This window comes from Oratosquilla oratoria, chromosome 3 (genome assembly GCF_046742065.1).
Source record: "Oratosquilla oratoria isolate Oo_2021 chromosome 3, ASM4674206v1, whole genome shotgun sequence".
Lineage (NCBI taxonomy): Eukaryota > Metazoa > Arthropoda > Malacostraca > Stomatopoda > Squillidae > Oratosquilla > Oratosquilla oratoria.
The window spans coordinates 40,699,573-40,719,025 of record NC_134779.1 but is presented as its reverse complement, the minus strand read 5'-3'; the positions used below and the strand labels follow the sequence as shown (position 1 = coordinate 40,719,025).

Sequence of the window (19,453 nt, the reverse complement as noted above, 5' to 3'; positions counted from 1 at the left end):
AATCCAGAAAGCCACAAAAGTGGCCTCAACATTTTCAAACCTATCATATAAGGACAGACTGACTAAATTGAAATTACCAACTATGGAACAAAGAGGAGAAAGAGGCGACCTGCTGACCATCTATATAATCATGAAAGGCATGGAACTCCTTGATAGGGGAGGACTTACTAAAATAGTATAAGAAATATGCAAGGGGACATGAAAAGAAACTCAAAAAGGATAATTATTGAAGAGACCTAAAAATGTTTTCCACACAGAGTGGTGGATATCTGGAACAAACTGGATAAAACAATAGTGTGTGCAAAAACTATACACAAATTTAAGAGCAAACGAGACACTGCAAGATACAAAGATGGGAAACCACAAGCATAGCCACCCTTCCTGTAAGATACAACTAGGTAAATACAATCTCTTCTTAGCATCCATTCCCAAATGTTTATTTCCCATAACACTTTTTAATTCCCCAAGGCATTTACTTATTTCTCTCAATCTGCATTCTACCCCTACCTCCACTCCTTTTCCTGCTACATTCGCACCCAAATATCTAAAACTATCCACTTCCTCCAGTTTCTCCCTTTATAAAAAGAGTTAATTCCTTTGCATATGCATCTTCAATGCCCCTTAAAATCTACATATTTAATTTACAGTAAGAAATATAATGTTGAACTCACAAAAGTAGTGATACACCTTCAACACTTAATTCTTTATCCCAAATTGTAAAAAAATAATAATGATTATTATAAACTGCAATCTAATAAACTTTGGATTTTTTTTCAACAGAAAGGTCACTCACATAAATAAGGGCTGGTGTAACTTGATTAGGGTCCTTCAGCATCTCAGCTACCTTGATCCTTTCATATTTCACATCATCATCTTCTTCTGGCACTGAAACAATATCAGCTTGTCCTCTCTCACTGTCATCCTTTTTATGAGCCTTGGAGAAATAGAAATAATATTAGAGCATTAACTATTTTACAAAGCAAGATGAAAGGGGAGGGTGGAAAGAAAGGAAGGAGACTGATACCCACTGCCCTGTTTACTTTTTGCCAGAGAACTGGTTCAGCCCATAAGTTACTCAGTGAAGAGATTTTGTGTTCCTGCCTGGAATGGGTGAGTGTTGGTAATGTAGTATGAGGTGCTTTGTGTCTTTCATATGGTGGTTGCATCTGGAGCAATTGGAGTGTTACTTGGCTGATTATGTGTTGATACTGTTTTAATGTGGGGTGGTAACTTAAAACATACTGGTACAATTCCTATTTGTCTTGCCAGTGATTTTTCAATTGGACTTATATACAGTGTAGCTTGGTGAAGTAGATAATTTAGCAGCCTGTTGCATGGTGCTTATCTTTTTATTTTACTGTTTGTGTGTTAATACATGGACATATTATGGGGTACTATGGGCAGATTATTGTTGATGTTTAAGTATAATACTGCTGGGGTTGTTTTTATGTTGTGTTTAGTCAGCTATGTTTAATTTAGTGTGAGGAGTTTGAGGGTTTGTTCTCATGACCTCTTAAAGCTCTCCTATACCCTTTAGCAACCTGAACAATGTAAACATATCACATCTTTCTCATCAATCTTTCAAAGTTGACAGACCCAGAGCTTTTAGTCTTTCCTCATATGGCTTATCTGCCCGGATGGGAACCAGTTTGGTTGCTGTCATTTGTATTTTCTCGATCAAGCTTATGTCCTTCACTTTGTGAGAACTATACCATTTGACAGATTAGGGTCTCTATGAGTTTTTCATCATCACTTCATCCATATAGTGAAAACCCACTTTAATCTTATTTACCTAGTTGTATTTTATGGGACTGGAGCTATGCTCGTTGTGACCTGTTTTCGTATCTCTCCACATCCAGCTTAGTTTTGAACTCATGTATAGTTCTGCCATTTACTGTTTCACTGTTCAGCCCGTTCCAGATATCGATCACTCTGTGCGGGAAACTGTTCTTTTTCAGGTCTCTTCTGTAACTGTCTTTCTTTAATTTCTTTGCGTGTCCTCTTGTTTCTCTTTTAATCCTTTTTAATAGGTCATCTCTATTGAGAACTTCCATCCCTATATCAATTCTGAAAACGGTTAACAAGTCACTTCTTTCCCTTCTCTGCTCTAATGTTGACAGCTGTAATTTTTCCAATCTTTGTTCATATGTCAAATTTGATAGTGTGGGTACCATCTTTGTTGATGCTCTTTGGATTCTTTCTAATTTCCTTATGTTTTTCTTTGTGCTAGGTGCCCACATTGATATAGCATATTCTAATTTCGGTCTTATCAATGTAACAATTAATTTCTTAACCATCTCTTCATCCATGTAGTAGAAGGCCACTTTCATTGATCTTAATAAATTGTAGGTCTCTCTGAATAACTTGTTTACATGTTTGTCAGGTGTCAAGTCACTTGAGATGATTACTCCTAGGTCCTTCTCTGAGTTTACTTTCTTTATTACTTTGTTTCCCATCGTATATTTTCCCGAAACTCTATTTTTGCCTTCTCCAAATTTCATTATGCTACATTTCTTGATGCTGAAATTCATCTCATATTTCTGGCTCCATTCCCATAATCTATGCAGGTCATATTGTAGCGATCTGCAATCTTCTTCTGTCTTCACTCTCTTGAGTAATTAAGCATTATGGGCAAAAAACTTCATGTAACAATTTACACCTTTGTCCATATCATTTATGTATATGGCAAACATTAAGGGAGCCAAAACAGAGCCTTGTGGGACGCCACTTTTTACATCTTCCCGTCTCGAACTTTTGTCTCTAAGTACCACTCTCATTTTTCTCCCAGTTAAGAAGTCCTTCATCCATTCCAACAGTTTGCCTTGAATTCCTCCTATTTTTTCAATTTTGCTTATTAATTTTTTGTGTGGTACCTTGTCAAAAGCTTTCTGCAAATCCAGGAAGGTGCAGTCTGCCCATCCATCTCTTTCTTGTATTATTTCAATTAGTCTCGAGTAAAAGCAGATTAGATTTGTGGTGCACAATCTTCCACTTCTAAAACCAAATTGTTTGGGGTTTATTATTTTGTTTTCTTCCAAATGTTTGGTCCATCTGCTCCTGATGATCTTTTCGCATATTTTTGCTACTGTGCTTGTGAGGGACACCGGTCTAAAGTTTGTAGGATCTTCCCTGTTTCCTCCTTTGTGTATTGGTACTATGTTTGCATCTTTCCAATCTTGCGGTACCTTTCCCTCTTTTAATGAGAAGTCTATTATCTTGTGTATTTTATCTGTCAGTTCGTCTATACACTCTTTCAATATCCAATTTGCAATTTCATCTGGTCCATGTGACTTTGTGACATCTAGGCTTTTTATTTGGTCTCTTATTTCCCTTTGTGTTATTCTTATTTCCTTCATCATGGGTGAACTTTCCAATTGTTCATCCTCCCAGGGCTGAGAGCTCTCAATTGTAAAGATAGACCTGAAATGTCTTATCATAACTTCTGCCGTCTCTGTGTCGTCTGTGTACTCTTTATCTCCTTCACATAATTTAACTATATCATGCTTGTCTTTTAGTTTATCATTTACATATTTTTAAAAGAGATTCGGTTGATCCTTACATTTGTCCATAGTATCCCTTTCATATTCTTTTTTTTCTTACCTGCATATATATATATTCGTTTCTATATTTTTTATATGTTTGCCATTTGGATATTTTCCTATCTTCCATTTTTTCTATGCTTTATCTCTCCACGCTTTAGCCTCACTACATCTTTTGTTAAACCAACATTTTATATAAATCTCTTTTTGTTTCTTTTTTGGTACATATTTGTTGACTCCCTCTTTATAATTTTCTTTAAATATGTTCCATTTGTCTTCCATGTTTGTTTCCTCTTTTGAGAACCTATCCCAATTTGCATTTTGGAAGAATTTCCTTAGCTTTACAAAGTCTGTTTTGTTGTACATAAATCTTCCTTCTCTATGTTTATCATTTCTGTCTATATTGTTTTGTTCTTTTAATTCAAACTCTATTAGTATATGGTCACTCTTTCCAATTGGTGTTTTATACTCCATTCTGTTTACAATGTCTGGTTCAGAAGTCAATATTAGGTCTAGTTTTGATGGTTCCTCATTATTCCTATATCTAGTATTTTCCTTAACCCATTGTGTTAGAGTATATTCAATGGTCATATCTAGTAGCGTGTTGCTCCAGAGTTCATCTCCCCCTTTAACTGTCATTTCTTCCCAAATTATGTCTTTTGCGTTAAAATCGCCCATGATTACTATGTTTCCACCTTCTTTCAGTAACTTGTTTAGCACCTTTATTGTTTCTTCCAATAATTTGGAATGTTCACTATCTGACCATGCATACAAATTTTCTGCTTTTCATATTTTTGTTGGCAATTTTAATCATAATTACTTCTGTATTGCCCTGACCTTCAATAATCTTTGTTGCATTTAACCTTTTTTTGGTCAATATCATGACACCTCTTCCTTGCTTTTCAGTTATGCAGCAGTCTGTATGTTTCTGCCACAATCTTCCTGATATGTCTGTCAGGTGACAGGTTGTTTTTTATTCTATCACCCAACAGGTGTTTTTCTCACATCAAATGCTTCCAAATACTTGAGTATTTCTTTTACTTAAACTGTTATGTTTTCTATCCAATCAGTTCTAGACTTGCCCTATTCCTCCTCATGGTCTTCAATTGTAAAAACTGATTGAAAAACATGGTATAGGATCTCAGCCTGAGTTGTAACCTCTTTGTAGGATTTACCATCAAATATTACTTTGGTGATCCCTTCTCTGTGTTTTAATTTCCGATTGATGAATCTGTAATATCATCTCCCTACTTTTCTAATTTGTTTGTATTTATTTCTGGCTTGCCTGTAATTTTCCTTTGTCATCTCATTTCTTTTCTTCCTTAATTAATTCCAAGCTTCATCTCTTTCTTTCTTAGCTATTTCGTATTTATTGTTGAACCAGTCCTTTCTTTATACTGGTTTTGCCTTTATTTTTTGGCGTGATTTTTTTCTACCCCTGTGATGTAGAGAAATGTCCCTTTTTTCCAGTAAATTCTCTTCAATCAAGGTTTTCAAAGAATCTTTTTGGGGCAGTGAAATTTGTTTTTCTAAAACTTCATCTTCTTTGTGGGACTCATTTCTGGGTCCAATGCCTCTCTCAGATATTTGGAATTCAATCATATGGTTGTTTTAACCAACAGGGTATGCATAATTCAAGGAATTTATTATCTCTGGTTCTTTGATCACTAATAAATCCAGTCTTGCTGGAACATCATCTCTGAATCTTGTCTTCTCTTGAGCCCACAGGGTCATGATATTCAATATAGCTATATTTAGAAAAATGTTTCCCCATGACACTTCACTCCCAGATGTCTCCCACTCTTCACAGTTAATTTCTTTAAAGTTTATTGTTTGCCTTTACTGTAAGGTCTTTAATGTGTGGAGAGAAGCTCATATGTTTCTTATGTGCGAGATCTAGTACTTTTGGATTTCTGTTCAACAGGAGACATTGTCCCTTGGGTTGTTCTTAAGATTCATGGTAATCGGGGATGAGCATGTCACAGGATTAAAAGGGGGATGCAGATATTCTATTTTGTGTCAGTCATGGTTCCAGCTTATTAAAGTAAATCTATGTGTTTTTAGCTCAGGTTGCATTGATAAATCATTCATTCTGATAAATAGCTCTGCACACAGGATTCAAACCCTTAGCAATGCGGCACTTCACTATCTTGAACTGAGAATGCTATTAACTGTATGGTGGACAGGTGGACTTTCAAAAGAGACCACTTGGTCTCCCGATATCATCTTCTCATAGTACACATATTGCAATCTGCTTTATTGAGTCCATATTTTTGGAAAGCCTTTTGACACATACATATACTCATACTGACAGTTTGATAAAATGCTCTGACCATGGGGTTTGAACCCTCAACAGTGCAGCACTTTACCAAAAAAGTGTTATACTGCCAAGGTTTTGAATCCCATGGACAGAACTATTTATCAAACTGTCAATATGAGTACATTGAAAGGCTCTTCTGAAATATGGACTCAATAAAATAGACATAAAGGTACTATGAGAAGATGACATTGGGAGACCAAATGTCTTTACTGAATGTCCACCCCATGGTAAACTTGGTAGTGTCCTCAACTCAAAATGAAAATGTGCTGCACTGTCAAGGGTCCCAATCCCATGGGCAAAGATATTTATCAAATTATCTATGTATGTACTGTACATATTATCATTCATTCACAATTACTCTCCAATCACACCTATCTCTGACCTCTCCTTTCCCTGCCAAATAGATATTCTCTTTTTACCCAAAGATCCCTTCACCTCATCCATCCCATTGTTGGTACTGTACTTCTATCTATATACCAAGGGTTTTTTCCCCTTACAAGGGGAAAAAAAAAAAACCTTGGTAATGTACTTACACTTGATATATGTATCTCATGGTGATTAATAAAAATCTAAGTGTAAGTTGTTTCCTCTCTACCCAGGCATGGTAAAAGGAGGGAGAAGAGTGTGAGCCAAAGATAGCACAAAGCAAACTGAAGACATTTTCAATACATAACAGATTCGAGTTTCACCAAGTAGAAAACCTGCAGCCCTACAGTGGCTGACAATGGTCTTCAGAACCTCCCACAGTTCTCTCTGGGAAGAAACTCTAGACTACTCTCTGCACTGAATCAGTAAGGGACTGTCTCTATTTTACTGGCTCAAAGTGGCAGGAAAGGGAGAGCAGTTGCCGGTTCTAGGCTCTCCACAGGGCTGTACCTCCTGATGGAGGTGAGAGGGTTGAGAGGTTTTGAAAATGGGCTTAGCCATCCATCTTGCAGGACCACCACATGCAGGTACCCATCATTGGTCCCTAAAAGACTTAACATTCTTAGGAACATAGAATAATTGTTATGATTTACCTTGATTCCTAATGCATCCAGAGCACTTCCTCCAAACTTGATGGAATCAACAATGCGGAGCAAAATGTAGAAAATTGGAGTTTGAAGAACTGTCGCAACAAACATTACTATGATTTCTTTAGTCATGTAGTCATCAAAACTTAGGGCCTCACAAGTCCCGTAGATTAAGGAGCACTTTATATAGATCTTCATGATATAATAAAGAATACCAAAAGGAGTATAAAAAGGAATCAACACTGAGAAGATACAATGGAGAATGAATGGCACACTGGAGTTGGTTTCTACAGTCGCATCAGTGATGGCAACAATTGAGTATGTGATCATACCAACAGAAGTGGCAATGCTTGGGTATGATTGACGTGCAGTCTCCTGTTTATCATACATGTAAGAGGCAACAGAAGAAAATAATAGAGATGCTGGCATGTATAAGAAATACAGTAGAGCAAGACTAGCCAGGGCACCTGGGATAGTGAGAGATTTAACATCAAATGCTGCAATGACAATGAAGAGACCAGTGTATTCAATCATATATAATGCTCCAAGAACAACAAGGAACGACAGAAAGTATACATTGAATCCAACACCATTGAGACGCAGCAAGTTCCGTGCATTTATCTGAAAAAAAGATTCAATTCATATAAAATCTCTGACATAAAACTGAAAAGTATCAATGATAGACATAATATTTTATGTATATGCATCATGCTTATGAATAATGGTAACTTGTGTTCAGTTATGCAAGAGTGACCACTGGGAAAGTAAAGCTAAATGAAACAAAGCATTTTTGTATATTAGATCTTAAGTGCAAAGTTTTGCACTGAAGACGTAATATACAAAAGCGCTTTGCTTCATAAGTTTTTCTTTCCCAGTGGTCACTCTTACATATATACATCATATATCACTCTTAGACTACATTGTATTTACAGACAATAGCAAAAGAAATAATCACTATATCCTTTACATTCTAGCACTTGTAAAATTAACCATCCTATCTTATACTTTCTTAACTAGCTTTTACACTACTTACCTGCCTATCATTTACAAGTTCTATCGTCAATCCAGCAGGCAGCATTGTGAAGACAAATCCAATCAGGAAAGGTGCAAAGAAGGATGAACTATCAAACTCTATTTTTATATCTTCTTTTGGCAGCTGTTCTGATGACACTGTAATGCCTGCCCAGTTGTTAGTGCTTGCTGCACTTACATTAGCTGTCAGGCTGATAAAAAAGAAAAAAAAAAAAATCTTTACTATATTGTACAAACACATACAAACCTGTCATATGAGGAGAGACTGGCTAAATTGACATTACTGACTTTGGAACAAAGAAGAGAAAGAGGCGATCTGCTGACCATTTGCAGAATCATGAAAGGCACAGAAATCCTTGGTAGATAGGACTTATAAAATTGGGATAAGAGAAATACAAGGGGACATGATAAGAAATTCAAAAAGGATAGTTACAGAAGAGACCTGAGATAAAAACAAAAACAAAAATCCACACAGAGTAGTGGATATCTGGAACAAATTGGATAAAACAATGATGTATCTAAAAACTATACACAAATTCAAGAGCAAACTAGACACTGCAAGCAGGGCCGGTGCTACAAAATGGGGGACCTAATTAGAAAACTGATGGCAGGGCCCCTACTCTACAAAAGTAGAAATGTATATATATTTATATTTTGTGTAGTATGCTTGCCTTTAACAAATTAATGCTTAATATACAAAAATTTTGAAAGATAATATGGATTTTTTTTTTTTAATACAAAGGCAATTACAGACAAACTGCTTATACACAGGTCTTTTAGAAAAAGACCCTTCTTGCTTTTTTATTTGTAGTCTCTCAAAATATCTTCAAGGTCAATGTTTTCAGCAATGTCATTTTCTACACATAGCATTGCTAAATTGTTTAATTTCTCGTGAAATTGTTGACCGTAAGTATGTTTCAATCAGTTTTAGATTTCAAAAACTTTTTCAACTTGATGCGACTGTTACAGGCATTGTGTAAATCCTCAAAGCAATGAAAACATTAGGAAATGCTGTAAATCTATTGTTTACTACCAGGTATTCAAATATAGCATGAGGCTTAATGACACTGGAGGGAAGAAAAGTTTTCAGAGCTTCAAGCTCTTCAGCCAACAGATAATCAACATCTTTAGTTTTTTTCAGTAGGACAGGATGAAATAGAAGGAAGGGTAGTGAATGGTGGGATGAGGAAACAAAGAAGGTTGTAGAAGAAAAGAAGCGAGCTTTCACAGATTGGTTACAAAATAGGACGAGGGAGTCATATGAGAGGTACAAAGAAAAGAAAAGAGAAGTAAAGCAAAAGGTAAAGGAGGCGAAGAGGAGAGCAGATGTGAAATGGGGTAAGAGTATGACAGAAAATTTTGAAAGTAATAAAAAGATGTTTTGGAAAGAAATTAAGAGAGGAAGAGGAGGCAAATCAAGTAGAGAAGAAAAGGTAAAAGGTGTAGATGGAGAGATGATAATGGAAGAGAAGGCAGTAAGGGGAAGATGGGCAGAATATTTTAGGGAATTGCTAAATGTGAAGGAGGATAGGGAGGGAAAGATAGCTGCAGTGGGAAATGCTAAGAAAATGAACGTGATGAGTGAGGAAAATGGAGGAGAAATAAGGAAGGATGAAGTGAAGGCAGTTGTTAAGATGATGAAAGCAGGTAAGGCACCTGGTCTGGATGGATGCCATACAGAATGTCTAAAAAAAAAAAAGGAGGTACAGTGATGGTGGACTGCCTGGTGAGGTTATGTAATGTTTGCTGGAGAGAGGGTAGAGTGCTCAAGGACTGGAGGAGTGCCTGTATAGTTCCACTTTACAAGGGAAAAGGGGACAAGTGTGAATGTAGTAGTTTCAGAGGGATTAGCTTGTTAAGTGTAGTTGGGAAGGCTTATAGGAGGATCTTGATTGAGAGGATTAGGAGAGGAACAGAGGGAGTAATTGGTGAGGAACAGTGTGGATTTAGGACAGGTAGAGGTTGTGTAGATCAGATCTTTGTGGTAAGACATGTGAGAAAGCTATAGGAAAGGGGAAGGATGTTTTTTGGGCTTTTATGGATCTGGAAAAGGCTTACGATAGGGTAGACAGAAAGACACTGTGGGATGTGGGAGGTTATGCAGATATACAGGATAGGAGGAAAGCTTCTGGGAGCTGTCAAGATTTTTATGAGAGTAGTAGAGCTTGTGTCATGATTAGAAATGGAGAGAGTGAGTGGTTCAAGGTAAAGGTGGGACTTCGTCAAGGATGTGTTATGTCGCCCTGGCTGTTCAACTAATACATGGATGGGGTAGTGCGAGAGGTAAATGCAAGGGTCGTGGGTCAGGGGTTGGAGATGGTTAAAGAAAATGGAGAAAAGTGGGAGGTGAGCCAGCTGTTGTTTGCAGACGACACTGCGCTTGTGGCAGGTTCGGAGGAGGGACTGAGGAAATTGGTGGCAGAGTTAGGGAGAGTATGTGATAGAAGAAAGCTAAAGATAAATGTGGGTAAAAGTAAGGTGACGAGATGTACAAGGGGTGAAAGTGGCAGTAGACTGGAAGTGAGCATTACAGGAGAGAGACTGGAGGAAGTGGATAGTTTTAGATACTTGGGTGCAAATGTGGCTGGAAAAGGTGGAGTGAAGGTGGAGGTAGAATGTAGATTGAGAGAAGCGAGTAAATGCCTTAGTGGATTAAAAAGTGTAATGAGGAATATACATTTGGGAATGGATGCTAAGAGGAGACTGTATGAAGGAGTGATTGTGCCAACAGCACTGTATGGGGCAGAAACATGGAACATAAGAGAGGAAGAGACAAGGAGTTTGAATGTTACTAGGCTAGATAGAGTGAGAAATGAGGTGAGGAGGAGAACAGGGGTGGACAGGGAGCTGGGAGATAGGGTTGATGAAAGAGTATTAGGATGGTTTGGACACATGGAAAGAATGAGTGAAGAAAGACTAGTATAAGAGGTATGGAAGGCAGATGTGGAGGGAGTGAACATGAGAGGATGTCCTAGGATGAGGTGGATGGATGGGGTGAAGGGTGCTTTGGGGAAGAGGGGAATGTCTGTTGAGGAAGGATGGGAGAGGACAGAAGACAGGGGTGAATGGAGAATGGTTGTATATAGATGATGTTGTGATGCATGACGTGGAATGGGCGGGTGGATGGGGGGTAAGGTAGTATGTGTGAGCAAAATTTACACAGCCTGAAGGGGTTTCTCCCCCATCTTCTCCTTTTATGCAATGGGGGGACGGAGAGGGGGGTCGCCGATTTTATGAAGCGGCCTTGCTGTGGATGTGCTGTGTCTTGCGACACTGCTTCTGAACCAGGGCAGTGGACAGGGTGCAATGATGACCCGTCATCCAGGAGGTGCTAAGATAGGAGGGAGGGTGGAGGTGTGTGGAGTGTATTCAGGGATGGAATGGGTGGGAGTGATTTTATGCCTTTTCCCTTTTGGCTACCTCCCTTGTAAGGGGGAAAAAGCCTTGGTATATGTATGTATGTACCCCTCCATCAGTGCTCTGTTTTATTGTGGTGTCTATTAATGCTGCTGTAAGGTCTGCTGTATTTACCTAGTTGTATTATACGGGAAGGGAGCTATGCCCATGGTAACCCGTCTTTGTATCTCTCAGCATCAAGTTTTTTCTTAAAATCTTGAATAGTGTTTGCACACACTGTTTCTTTGTCTAATTTGTTCCAAGTATCTATCACTTTGTGTGGGAAGCTGTTTTTTCAGATCTTTTCTGTAATTATCTTTTTTTAGTTTCTTTTCCTGTCCTCTCGTTTTCCATTGTCCCATTTCAATAGGTCATTCTTATCTAAGATTTCCATTCCTTTCATTATTCTATAGATAGTAAGTCTCCTGTTTCCCTTCTTTGTTCCAGAGTTGGTAATTCTAATTTGGACAGTCTTTGCTCATATGTCATTTCGGAAAGAGTTGGTGCTAGTTTTGTTGTTGGTCTTTATATTCTTTCTAACATTTTTATATTCTTTTTTGGTACTGGGTATTTACCTAGTTGTATTATAAGGGAAGGGAGATATGCTCATAGTGACCCGTCTTTGCATCTTTCAGCATAAGTTTGTTCTTAAATTCTTGTATTGTATTTGCACTCACTGTGTCTTATCTAATTTATTCCAGATATCCACCACTCTGAATGGGAAGCTATTCTTTTTCAGATCTCTTCTATAACTATCCTTTTTGAGTTTCTTTTCATGTTCTCTTGTTTTTCTCTTGTCCCACTTTAATAAATCATCTCTGTCTAGGACTTCCATACCTTTCATGATTCTATAGTCAGTAGATCTCCTCTTTCTCTTCTTTGTTCCACAGTTGGTAGTTTCAATTTGGGCAATCTCTGTTCATATGTTAATTTGGAGGAGAGAGTTGGTGCCATCTTTGTCATTGCTCTTTGTATTCTTTCTAATTTCTTTATATTCATTTTAGTACTGGGTGTCCATAGTGTTGCAGCATACTCCAATTTTAGTCTTATCAGTGTAACTAATATTTTCTTGACCATTGCCTCATCCAAATAGTCAAAAACCACTTTCATTGACTTTAATAAGTTGAAGATTTCTCTGACTATTTTATTGATATATTTGTCTGGTGACATGTCTCTGCTGATAATTACTCCTAGGTCCCATTCCGAGCTCACTTTTTTGACTTCTTCAATGTTATAATTCCTTGATATTCTATTTTTACTTTTTCCAAACTCCATTATACTACATTTCTTGATGTTAAGATTCACTCACCACTTTTGACTCCATTTCCTGATTTTATATAGGTCTTTATGTAGTGATCACAATCTTCCTCTGTACTTTCTTTAGTATTTTTGCATCATCTGCAAAGAAGTTCAAAACATTCCCTATCTTCATCCATGTCATTTATATATGTGCCAAACATGATTGGAGCCAATAATGAACCTTGCAGGACACAACTTATCATTTCTTCCAATTCGAGTATTTGTCTCTAATTACTACCCTCATTTTTCTCCTGTTCAAGAAGTCTTCCATACATTCCAATAATTTTCCTTTAATATCACATTAATAGTTTTTTGTGTGGTACTTTATAAAATGTTTTTTGTAGATCTAGAAAAGCACAGTCCGCCCATCCATCCCTTTTTTATATTATTTCTATTAGTCTCGAGTAGAAGCAAATCAAGTTTGTGGTACATGATCTACCTGGTCTAAATCTAAACTGCTTTGGATTCAGTATATTTTTTTCTTCCAGATGTTTAACCCATCTACTTTGATAACTTTTTTACATATCTTAGCCATTGTTCTTGTAAGGGAGACCAGTCCATAGTTAGTTGGATTTTCCTTGTCCCCTCCTTAATATAGTGATACAATATTTGCATTTTTCTAGTCTTGTGGTACATTTCCTTTTTGAATATTTAATTACCTCGTATATTTTGTCTATCAACTCATCTATGCATTATTTCTAAAATCCAGTTTGCAATTCCATCCTGGCCGTGTGATTTTCTGACAGCAAGGGTTTTTATTTGGTCTCTGATTTCCTTCTGTGTCAGTTATTTCTTTCATTGGGGGCTATCTTTCTGTATTTCCTCCCAGTTTTGTGAATTTTCAATTGTGAATACAAATTTGAAATGTTCCATTTCTACATCTTTATATTCATAATTCTCCAGGCGCAGTCTTATTATTTCTTGTTTGTCTTTTAGTTTACCATTTACATACCTGTAAAATAGTTTAGATTGTTCCTTGCATTTTTCTTTTATGTCCTTTTCATACTTTCTCTTTTCATATCTGTGTATTTTTACATAATCATTTCTTAGTTTGAAATATGTTTGCCACTTACTCTTTTTTTTTTCCACCCTTTCCAGGCTTTGTCACTTTTATCTATAGCCTCACTACATTTTTTGTTGTACCAGCAATCAATGTATACCCTTTGTCGCTTCTGATTTGGTACATATTTGTTTATTCCCTCATTGTAAATTTCTTTTAGTATGTTCCATTTCTCTTCCATCTTTGTTTCTTCATTTAAGAAGTTTTCCCACTTTGCATTTTGAAAGAATTTCCCGAGTTTCTCAAAATCTGTTTTGTTGTACATTAGTCTTCCTTTTTCATGTTTCTCATTTCTTCTCAAATCCATTTGTTCTTTTAGTCTGAACTCTTAGTAAGTGGTCACTCTTCCCAATTGGGGTTTTGTAATCAATTCTGTCCACAATTTCAGTCTCTGACATAAGTATTAAATCTAGTCTTGATGGTACCTCATTGTTTCTTTATCTAGTATTTTCCTTTGTCCACTGAGTCATTGTCTATGCAATGGTCATATCTAGTAGTATGTTTCCCCAAAGGTTTTTTCCACCCTTCACTGTCATTTCTTCCCAACATATTTCTTTTGAGTTAAAATCACCTATAATTACTATATTTCCTCATTTCAGTAAATTAGTTAGTACATTCTTTGTGTCTTCCAACAGTTTGGAATGATCACTCTCTCTCCAAGACTGTGTTTTGGGGGGTACATACATCTACAAAATTTCTACTTTTCATGTCACTGTTTTCAACTTTCATCATAATCAATTCCATATTATTTTTTCCTTCTTTTATCTTCGTCACATTTAAGCCTTTCTTAGTCAAAAATATTACTCCTCCACCCTGTTTCTCCTCTCTATTTTTCATCCAATCTTTGTATAGACCTTGTCCCACAGTGTTTGGTGGTAGATGACTTTTTAATTTCGTTTATACCAGGGGATCCCAACTTTCCAGCTCATCAACCCCTGGTAAAGTTTAAGATTTTCCGTAGACCCCAAAACTATTAATTCACGAATTATGTCAGTTTATCATCATTATTAGTGTTGTTATTGTTATTAATGCTAGTAATATTATCATTATTACTATAGTTGTTTTAGTGTGTTCTAGTGGAGAGTAAATTGAGAGTGGAGAATAGGTGGAGAAAGAGGAAAAGGGCAGAAGGTAGGGAGGTACTCAGAGTGAACCTCTTAAATGAGGGAGAAAAAGAGAGAATGAGTATAAGAAGCTGAGAGAGGAGTGGGAGGGAGTGAAGAATAGAGTAGAACTAGGAGTGGAGGAGGAATGGGGATGGCTCAAGGAGGGAGTCATAAGGTGTACAAAGATGGTGTGTGGAACAAGGAGGGTGGGAGGAAATAGAAGGAAGGGTAGTGAGTGGTGGGATGAGGAAGCAAAGAAGGGTGTAGAAGAGAAGCAGGCATTTATAGATTGGCTACAAGTTAGGACGAGGGAATCATATGAAAGGTACAAAGTAAAGAGAAGGGAAGTTAAGCATAGGATAAAGGAAGCAAAGAGAAGAGCAGATGTGAAATGGGGTGAGAGTATGACAGAAAATTTTGAAAGTAATAAAAAGATGTTTTGGAAGGAAATTAAAAGAGGCAAATAAAGTAGAGAAGAAAAGGTAAAAAAGTGCAGATGGAGAGATGATAATGGAAGAGAGGGCACTGAGAGGAAGGTGGGCAGAGTATTTTAGGGGGTTGCTAAATGTGAAGGATGATAGGGAGGGAAAGGTAGTTGCAGTGGGAAGCACTAAGAAAATGATAGTGATGAGTGAGGAAAATGGAAGAGAAATAGGGAAGGATGAAGTGAAAGCAGCTGTTAAGATGGTGAGCGCAGGAGAGGCACCTGGGTTGGATGGATGCCATGCAGAATGTCTGAAAAAAGGAGTTACAGTCATGGTGGACTGGCTGGTGAGGTTATTTAATGTTTGTTTAAGAGAGGGTAGAGTGCCTGTATAGTTCCGCTTTACAAGGGGAAGGGGGACAAGTGTGAGTACAGTAGTTTCAGAGGGAGCTTGATGAGTGTAGTTGGGAAGGCTTATGGGAGGGTCTTGATGAAGAGGATTTGGAGAGGAACAGAGGGAGTAATTGGTGAGGAACAGTGTGGTTTTAGGACAGGTAGGGGTTGTGAAGATCAGATTTTTGTGGTAAGATAGATATGTGAGAGAGCTATAGGAAAAGGTAAGGATGTTTTTTTGGTTTTTATGGATCTGGAAAAGGCTTACCACAGGGTAGACAGGAGGGCACTGTGGAAGGTACTGCAGATATATGGGATGGGAGGAAAGCTGTTAAGAGCAGTCAAGAGTTTTTACGAGAGTAGTAGAGCTTGTGTTAGGATTAGAAATGGAGAGAGTGAATGGTTTGAGGTTAAATTGGGACTTCATCAGGGATATATTATGTCGCCCTGGCTGTTTAATCTATACATGGATGGGGTGGTGTGAGAGGTGAATACAAGGGTGGTGGGTCAGGGATTGGAGATGGTTAAAGAAAATGGAGAAAAGTGGGAAATAAGCCAGTTGTTGTTTGTTGACGACACTGCACTTGTAGGAGGATGAGAGGAGGGACTAAGGAAGTTAGTGACAGAGTTTGAGAGGGTGTGTGAAGGAAGCTGAAGATATATGTGGGCAAAAGTAAGGTGATGAGATGTACAGATGCTCCTCTACTTACGTTCGTTCATTTTATGTTTTTTCGATATTACGTTTGAACTGACTTAAAAAAGATTTTATAGAAAAAAAAATGGATTTTTAAGTTTAGCGTGCTCTCCGTAGTACGGGATTTTCAAACAATACTTACGCATGATGCTGCGTCCATTGTTTACATGGCACAAACGACAGACTGAATGTGCCTTGCCTCCTTCTCCTCCACCATCTCACTTTATGTTACTTGAATTTAATTCATTTGAAATTATGTTTATAATAAATAATTTAGGGGTGTTTTATAAGATACGGTAATAGAATTTATGGATGTATAGTACAGTATGAACGATCATACATTACTGGAATGTATAGTAACAACTTACGTTCATTTTCACATTACGTTCGGCCGTTCGGAACGTAATTAAAACGTAAGTTGAGGAGCGTCTGTACAAGGGGAGAGAGTGACGGCAGGCTGGAAGTGAGCATTAAGGGTGAAAGACTGGAGGAAGTGGATATTTTTAGATACTTGGGTGTGAATGTGGCAGGAAAGGGTGTGGGGGTTGAGGTAGAAGGTAGATTGAGAGAAGCGAGTAAATGCCTTGGTAGATTAAAAAGTGTAATGAGAAATAGACATCTGGGAACGGATGCTAAGAGGAGGTTATATTCTTTGGATCATGTGTTGGACTCGTGATCGACAACTATTTCCCTCCCGTAAGAGAGCTCAGAGCTCGTATGACCGATCTATGGTTAATGCTATGACCTTACACACACACACACCCAACTCCCCGCCCACGAGAGTTGGAGTAACGACCCGAAGCGCAGTGATACCGAAATAATTTCGGCCCTGGGCAGGATTCGAACCAGATACTGCTGCACCTCTCTACTGGCAGTCCAGTACTCTACCAACCGTGCCACTGAGTTGTGTAATGAAGGAGTGATTGTGCCAACAGCACTGTATGGGGCAGAAACATGGAATATAAGAGAGGAGGATAGAAAGAGTTTGAATGTGTTTGAGATGAAGTGCCTGAGAAGTATGATAGGGGTTAATAGGCTAGATAGAGTGTGAAATGAGGAGGTGAGGAGGAGAACAAGGGTGGAAAGGGAGCTGGGAGATAGGGTTGATGAAAGAGTATTAGGATGGTTTGGACAAATGGAAAGAATGAGTGAAGAAAGATTAGTAAAAGAAGTGTGGAAGGCAGAGGTGGAAGAAGTGAATATGAGGGGGCACCCTAGGATGAGATGGATGGATGGAATGAAAGGGGCTTTACAAAAGAGAGGAATATCTGTTGAGGAAGGATGAGAGAGGACAGAAGATAGGGGTGAATGGAGAAGGGTTAAGTATAGATGATGCTGTGATGCATGAGGGGGAGTGGGTGGGGGATAGGGGGGTGAGGAAGTGTGTATGAGAAAAAATTTGATGCAGCCCAAAGGGATTTCTCCCCATCTTCTCCTTTTCTGCATGAGGAGACGGAGAGGGGGGGGTCACCGAATTTATGAAGTGACACTGCTTCTGATTCAGGACAGTGGGCAGGATGCAGGGATGACCTGTCATCCAGGAGGTGCCAAGATAAGAGGAAGGGAGGAGGGTGGAGGGAAGTGGAATATGTAGGGAATGGAATGGGTAGGAGTGGTTTCTATGCCTTTTTCTTTTTGGCTACCCCCCGTGTAACAGGGAAAAAGCCTTTGGTATATGTATGTACTATAGTTGATATTATCTTTATTGTTATTATTATTATCATTACTATTATTATTATTTTTATTATTGTTATTACACTCCTCCCTCTATCTATGAACTAGTTACGTTCTTGAAAAAATATTCGTATATCGAATATACTTAAATCGAGCAGCCAAGCCAAACGAATTTGCGATGTCCTTCACTCTCATTCCTTTGTCACTTTTCTTTAACACAGACAACTTAGTATCAAGAGATATTGCTTTCCTAGCCCTCTTAGGCTTGTCACTATCCTTAATAGGGCTTCCTGGATGCTTAGGAGGCATAATGTCACTTGAAATAATGCTAATAATCCACGATTAACTGAGACCGAGTGAGTAGACCGAGCAGTACACGGCATTGTTTTGAAAACAATAACAAACATATGTATCTATTTTCACTTTTATTTTTTTTTTTTTACCTGGACATATGGCAGTTTTTTTTCTGTTTTTTATATGATGTAAAAATAATTCTCTTTAATATCTATTATTTAAAAATACAGTAATTTTTTTCAACTGGATTTCATTCGTTATAGCAAATGTTTAGTCTGTATTTTGATTTTTGTGACAAATATTTTGTTCGTTATAGCAAAAATTCGTATATGGAGCGTACAGAGGGAGTGAACATGAGGGGACGTCCTAGGATGAGGTGGATGGATGGAGTGAAGGGGGCTTTGGGGAAGAGGGGAATGTCTGTTGAGGAAGGACAGGAGAGGACAGAAAACAGGGGTGAATGGAGAATGGTTGTATATAGATGATGTTGTGATGCATGAGGTGGAATGGGTGGGGGGTGAGGTAGTACGAGTGAGCAAAATTTGATGCAGCCTGAAGGGATTTCTCCCCGTCTTATCCTTTTATGGATGGGGGGACGGAGAGGGGGGGGTCGCTGATTTAATGAAGTGGCCTTGCTGTGGATGTGCTGTGTCTTGCGACACTGCTTCTGACCCAGGGCAGTGGACAAGGTGCAGGGATGACTCGTCATCCAGGAGGTGCTAGGATAAGAGGGAGGGTGGAGGGGTGTGGAGTGTATTCAAGGATGGAATGGGTGGGAATGATTTATGCCTTTTCCTTTTTGGCTACCTCCTTTGTAAGGGGGAAAAAGCCTTGGTATATGTATGTATTACTGATTGTTGAATGCTGTGGAGACATAGTTGAGAGTGGTTCTTATGAATTTCTTGTAGATGGTTACTAGGGTTTTTCTGTTGTCTTAAGTCAATGTTTGTAATGTATTTTAATAGGTTTGTTTGTCAGGTCCTGGATATGTGGGCTGAAAGTTTCAAATGTGAGGCCTGGAGTTTTTGGCTTCTTTTCCAAAGATTAGATTAGGGTATTTTATTTTATAATAGGGTGTTCTTTTTTTTTATTCATGGTTATCTGGTGTAAGTAATGTCACTGTTGATTTCTGGAGTGAAGCTTTTAATCTTTAATTTTTAAGCCACTCTTCTAGTTTGTTCAAATAGGCTTGGGTGTTTTTTATTGCAA

The 19,453-nt window shown here is 38.0% G+C and overlaps 1 protein-coding gene across 2 annotated transcripts in view; it reads right to left on the bottom strand.

Moving 5' to 3' along the window:
• Window positions 1-19,453, bottom strand: part of LOC143022022 (cholesterol transporter ABCA5-like) — a 385,392-nt gene that overhangs the window by 76,784 nt on the left and 289,155 nt on the right. For both annotated transcript variants that reach the window (XM_076179961.1, XM_076179965.1), the window contains 3 exons: window positions 7,906-8,095; window positions 6,879-7,493; window positions 794-934 (listed from right to left, as the gene is read on the bottom strand). In XM_076179961.1, the coding sequence (XP_076036076.1) occupies window positions 794-934; window positions 6,879-7,493; window positions 7,906-8,095 (946 nt within the window). The remainder of the gene's footprint in view (window positions 1-793; window positions 935-6,878; window positions 7,494-7,905; window positions 8,096-19,453) is intronic.